This window comes from Eschscholzia californica, unplaced genomic scaffold (genome assembly GCF_041429995.1).
Source record: "Eschscholzia californica isolate CP2 unplaced genomic scaffold, dmEscCali1.0.p SCAF_3, whole genome shotgun sequence".
In the NCBI taxonomy this organism is placed as follows: domain Eukaryota; kingdom Viridiplantae; phylum Streptophyta; class Magnoliopsida; order Ranunculales; family Papaveraceae; genus Eschscholzia; species Eschscholzia californica.
The window spans coordinates 53,426,411-53,432,661 of record NW_028238420.1 but is presented as its reverse complement, the minus strand read 5'-3'; the positions used below and the strand labels follow the sequence as shown (position 1 = coordinate 53,432,661).

Below are 6,251 nucleotides of genomic sequence, written 5' to 3'. Positions count from 1 at the left end.
AAAATCCTTCTTCAGTGCAACACTCAACTTGAATTCCAATATGATGTGACAACAATAAATGTTGAGATACTCAAAATAAAACTCAATTGTTGAGTTTTTGAAGGAGTTGAAGGAGATGTCCTTCGACCAAGGTGACAATGCGAACAATTTGTCGGATAGGACAATTGATGTGGAAGATCATCAAGTCCGATTGATTTAGGGATCGTAGAGTTGTAGCTAGAGACCAACTACGATCGTCGAATTACGAAGTAATTCGCGGCTAACTTCGATCGGATCCTACAACGGGTTACACATAAGAGTGACAAATTGATCTAGGATATGACTAGTGGGAGTGAGATATAATCATGGGAGTGTCCCATAAACATATCTCATAGGCCTAAAAAGGAATTAGGCAAAGATAGTACAAAAAGGCCAAAAGCAGGGTTTTTGGGCCTAGGCCGATTCGGGCACTTTTAGGGCTCGGATTGGGCTGATTTTTGGAGGGACGTTTCCTTTTGTTATGAACATTAAATCTGCCAATTTTGGCTGGGTTTGGACGTCATCTCCTTAGGGAATTGAGAAAATACCAATAGTTGCTATTTTCGACTATTTCCCTAAATCTTATTCTAAAGGGTGTTTTGGGAAACCTAAAAGGAGGTGGATTCTTATTAGGGTTCTATATAAACACTCTTAGGGCAGAGAATAAGGTGTGGAATTTCTCTCTAAGCTTTCTTACTCTACCACATCAAGTAGAGAGGAGAAAGTGAGCTAATTCCCATTAACTATCTATCTAGTCAAGCAAGAAGAAGGTCTTCTTATTATCCAACCACCATTGGTGTGCTAGCTATACAACAAGGTGGGAGATCAAATTGATTGCTCGTGTCCCAAGTAGAGGAGCTACACTTGAAGCTCTTGGTCTTCTTCAATCAATTCAACTAGTTTGAGGGAAAAGCGATTAAGGTAATCCACTATCTCCATTAGATTAATTACTAGTTTTGCATGTGATCCTGGGAATACTAGTGTAGACATTAGATGTCATATTTCCGCTATAAACACTAGTAGAAGGGTATAAAACCCGACAGTGGCGTCAGAGCCTCTTGCTATTAACTAGTTTTTGCTAAGAATCGAACTAGTTCATATTAGATATAATTGATAGTTTGATAAATTGAGTTTATAAAAGTATTTTAAAAGTGTTTTAAAACTATTTAAACTCACAATTTGATAATATTGAATGGGATTCAATGAATTTCAAATTAAGAATCAAATTGATGATTAAAAGTGTTTTAAAACTCAATTAGATTGAATTTCGGACTAATCCATGCTTGATTAAGTTGATAGTTATGTTTAAAAGAGTTTTAAACATAAGAAATTGATTGATTTTGAATGGGATTCAAGAATTTTTCAAATAGATTTCAAAATTGTTCTTTGAAAAAGTTTTCAAAAACCTAGACTTTGATCCAAAATTGGTTTGATTAAGAGTTGTTTTCAAGTTTTGGAAACTTTTGAAAAACAAAGATTTTTGGAATTTTAGAAGTGTTCTAAAAAGAAGTGTTTTGAGTTTTGGGAAACTCTCAAAACAAAATTTGGAAATTTTAAAAGTTTCTACAAGTTTTGTAAAAATTTTAGAAGTGTTCTAAAAGATTTCAAAATTTTAAGAAAAGTTTTAAATTTGGAAAATAGCAACTTAGAGTTGCAAAAGAAAAGAAAAAAAAAAAAAATTTTTGGAAACTAGGGTTTTGAAAAACCCTAGTGTCCGGCCAGGAAGCTTCCTGGCCGGACCGGGAGCTCCTGGATGCGTCCTCTGGACGCATCCAGAGCAGCTGCTGAGACGCGTCTAGGACGCGACCAGCAGCTGCGACAGAAGCTTCTGGACGCGTCTTGAAGACGCGTCCAGAGCAGCTGTTGGGACGCGTCTTGGAGACGCGACCAGCAGCTGCGGAGGGAGCTTCCTGGACGCGTCTAGGACGCGTCCAGAGCACTCGACCAGACGCGTCTTGGAGACGCGTCTGGGAGGTTCTGGGTGTCTCGGACTAGTCCGAGACACCTAGTGCTGGTCCGGTCCAGCACCAGACACGTCTAGGACGCGTCTGGTACATGGACTAGCGTCCTGGCTCCAGCCAGGACGAGACCAGGCCTTGATAGGTTTCGGCCAGGACATGCCGGCCTATGGGCCGTGCTATGTCCGGACCTTGTCCGAGCCCTTTTCTGGGCTTGGGCCGGGACTTGTCTAGGACTTGTCCCGGGCTTTTTCGAGGCTTTTCGGACCACAAAAAGGAACCATCATTCGAGTGGGAGTTTTTGCCAAAATTTCTTCCGATTCCAACCAAATAATTCCAAAATCAATCCGGGCCATCCAGAAGGCCAAAACGGATTTCTCTTTAAATTGATTTATGAAATCATTAAGAATCGAACCAATGTTTTTCCGAAATTGACCCGGGCTTTCAAAACCCGAAACGGAGTTTTTCTTAAAGATGATTTTAGAAATCATAAAAGATAAAACCGGAACGCACCACTAGTTGAATTCTTCGAATTTAGACTTAAGGTCCGTAATGTGACATGTGATGTCAACAAAAGTATCTCCCAAGATAATCATGCATATATAATTCTTAGCCTTGATATATTATATGATTGCATGTGATGTGAATGCGGGAAACTAGTATGGCCATAGATTTATATCTTTATTCTTGTTTTAAGCACGGATGGGTGCATGCTTTGTAATTAATTTTAATTTCAAGTTTATACGATCTGCGAATCGTTAGAGTCTTGTAATTAGAGTTTAGGGTCAATGAGTCCATTGAAGAAAACTCAAGGATGGAATCCAAAGGCGAGTGGGAGAAATCAATGGAGGTTCAAGGATGGAGATCTAGACGAACCAAAAGGCGAAACAAGAAGAAAACCAAAGGAGATTAGATCTTCTAGGTTAGGGGCCATACTAGGATCCATGTCTGCTTGATTTACTTTCTCGCGCGCATTTACTTACTTATTTACGCTTTATGTCGTGGATGTTAGTTAGGCTAAATAGTTCACTATAACAAACGCCAGACTAGCGTAAAAGTCCCCAAAAGTAATCTTGAGTAATCGCCTATCCAGATTAAGACACTCGTTGCGCCCTTGTTCGAGGAAGGTGGGTCGGCCTTCGCAGAGTACCTCCTCTACCTTGGGACAATGCGGGTAGGTCTATAGAAGAGGCCTACACGTCTAAATGGTTCTACTCAACGAGATCAGCAAGAGAGTCTTGGATACTCGAGGCAAAAGGATAGATTAGTCATTCATTAATGAAATCTATCAACCAAGAGTCATAAGGTATGATCAGTGAAGTAGTTCACTCACCCGGAACGACGGAGTCAAAGGGTAGGGCCTTCGTCCGCTTTACTCCGAAGAACTGGGGTCTTGGAATCACTTATTCAATCGGGGACGATTTTTATTGAATAATGTGGGAAAACTAAGTTTTTCAAAATGATAACGAGTTTAAAACTTTGCCATTTCTTTTATGTAGATGACAAAAGATATTTTCAACTTCCGCTCACTTCTCGACAAGGAGAAGCTAAATGAGCACAACTTCCTTGACTGGGAGAGGAACCTGGGAATAGTTCTCAGGATGGAAGGAAAGCAACATGTACTAGAAACTCCAATTCCTGTATTGGATGATAATTCGACTAAAGAAGAGATAGATGAAGAAAGGAGTGTGCGGAAAAAGGCAGAGCCTGTAACTTGCTTAATGCTAGCAACCATGGAACCGACTCTGCAAGAGCAGTTCATAGACATGGATGCTTACTCCATGATGCGACAACTTCGGGAAATGTTCCAGAAACAGTCGAGATTGGAGAGGTTTGAAACCTCTAAAGCAATTATGGACATGCGCCTTGAAAAGGGAAAACCAGTTGGGCCTCATGTTCGTCAAATGATCAGGCTCATGGGCAAGCTGGCTAAACTAGGTTTCCCTTATAGCCAACAGACGGCTACCGACACTATCCTTCACTCCCTCCATAGTGGTTTTAATCAGTTTAAGATGAACTACAACATGAATGGATGGGATAAAACGTTGGAGGAACTTCATTCTATGCTTCTAACAGCCGAAAAGGACGTCGCTATAGTGGAGACTAAGAAGGACGTTCTTATGGTACAAAAGGACAAAGGGTTCAAGAAAGGTGGAAAACAGAAGAAGAAAACCGCGTCAAAAGGAAAAGGCAAACGAGTTGCCAAACCTAAAGACAAAGGTCCTCCTCCTGACACCAAATGTTTCTACTGTGATGGCAAAGGCCACTGGAAAAGAAACTGCCCTAAGTTCTTGGAGGACAAAAGGAATGGAACAGTGGCTTCCAATTCAGGTATAAACAGTTAACTTATCAAATACTGTAAAATTCCCAAACCTAGGTATATGATACCTAAAATTGCCCTATCATTGTGAATGTACAGGCGCAGCTGGGAACTGAGTATTTGGCTAAAGAAGACAAGATCCAAGAGGGAGCAGAAGCCTCGACTGCTAAGGATGCTGAAAGGGATCGAAGTCTACTTTAGGCACTATTCTAGATTAATAGTTTTTCTAGTTTTTTTAACATCATCTCTGTACTAAGTATTACGGAGAATCAATAAAGAACTTTATTTCTAAATTGGGATGTTAATAAGTGCTAGATTTAACAAACTATACCAAAAGATTCTAAACTTGGTCAAAAACCTATAAGATAGGTTCATCGGAAAGGGATGAGGACAACAGGTCCACTATAACCAAAACATGAATCAAACTGACAAGAAAGAAAGTCTTGAGTCAGAAACAGAAATTGATCTTCAAACGTACTTCTAACCTATCCATATTTGGAGTGTCCAAAAGGATTAAGATGAAGAACACGAATCAAACTCTATCCTCCAAAATCCATTAGTCTAGACATAGCTTCTCACAAAACTACCAAAGTCCGTCTAAGCTTGTAAAGGCATTACAAAATTAGCTAAAGTCTGACGCAATTTCTTTAGAAGAAATTTGGGCTTTTTCCACAAGCAATCAAGAGAACAAAGTGTTTGTTGCTCATGATAGTATTCTTCTAATAATTAGCGCACCTAGTAATCTGGGAGAAAAACACTAATTATTACAAGAATAAGTGGGAGAAAAGTACAAGTCGATTTAATTCGATCATGAGAAAAATCATGGAGTTTCATGAAGAACAATCATGAAACTTGTACAAGACGATTAAATTCGACCAAGAGCAACAAACTGCGACTCCTTGGAAAAGGAAAGGTTAAAGATATGATCTTGTAAACCCACCGCACAAAAGCGAATGTCATTCGCAGGAGAACTCTCAAAGCGAGTGAAAGTGTCTCTAAAAGAATATCTCAAAGTAGTTGAGATAACTCCAAATTGTTGTTCAAAAGCCCTGAAAGGTCAAAATAAAATCTTAAAGACTCAGAAAATAAAGGTTATTTCTGAAGAGATAAAAGACCTGCGCAGAAACGGAAACTGACTCTAGATTTTGGCTAGAAGCCAAAATCATCGTGGAATCCATATCTCGTCAAGACATGAAGCTTGATAATTTAAGTCAACAGAAGACCTAAATTGGTTTTCCAAAATAGAAAACTGAGAAGGATGGAAACATTCATGTTTCCCGAAACGAGACAAGAAGAATAAAGATTCTTCCAATCAAGTTATGTCCACAAGCATGCTTAAGAAATCTATCGACGGATTAAAAGCACGCAAGAGTTAGAATCTTCGATTCAAAAGGCAATCAAAGAAGTTTGATTCCTGAGGAATGAAGAAAATCTTGAATCACGAAATTTCAAGAAGGTAAGTGGGAGTAAACAAACCTTCCGGGTCCGTATGCAGAGTACATACAAAAGATTGAGTACGACATAAGGTGTTGTATAACAGTAACGAACTGACTCAATAAAGGACCACACACAAAAGGATAAAATGCCATTTTGGGCATCTGAAGATCTATAAGCATAGATCAAAAGGATGATAGGATTAGAGAGACTCAGTACGCTGAGATGCTTGAGATCCGAAACAGAAAATCTAAGACTCGGAAAGTCTAAAAGAATTTCGACCCAAAAACTCATGACAGAGGGCGTTGCAAAAATCGGAGTCTGAAAAGACACCGATGAGCTAGCACGCATGAGAGAGACATTTATGTTCGAAAACATAAAGTCAATCATGTTGGACATGATTAGCATTTAAACATCCGAATTCGGATTGGAAAACCGAAACACTACTTAGTACATCCTAGAAGGCTAAAGGATGAAGTAGTACAAAATTGAACATGTCATCGTAGCAAACTTTCAGACAT

General features: G+C 39.3%; 1 protein-coding gene across 1 annotated transcript; it reads left to right on the top strand.

Moving 5' to 3' along the window:
* The first annotated feature begins 688 nt into the window (after positions 1–688).
* LOC147551837 (uncharacterized) lies at positions 689–4,589 on the top strand. The gene is made up of 3 exons (XM_086667651.1): positions 689–939; positions 3,476–4,307; positions 4,396–4,589. Exons 2-3 carry the CDS (start codon positions 3,476–3,478, stop codon positions 4,410–4,412), a joined length of 849 nt encoding a protein of 282 aa, XP_086523777.1. The 5' UTR covers positions 689–939; the 3' UTR covers positions 4,413–4,589.
* The last annotated feature ends 1,662 nt before the right edge of the window (positions 4,590–6,251 follow it).

Excerpts from the sequence above, each read along its gene's own strand:
- LOC147551837 (XM_086667651.1), top strand. The coding sequence starts at position 3,476 with ATGACAAAAGATATTTTCAACTTCCGCTCACTTCTCGACAAGGAGAAG.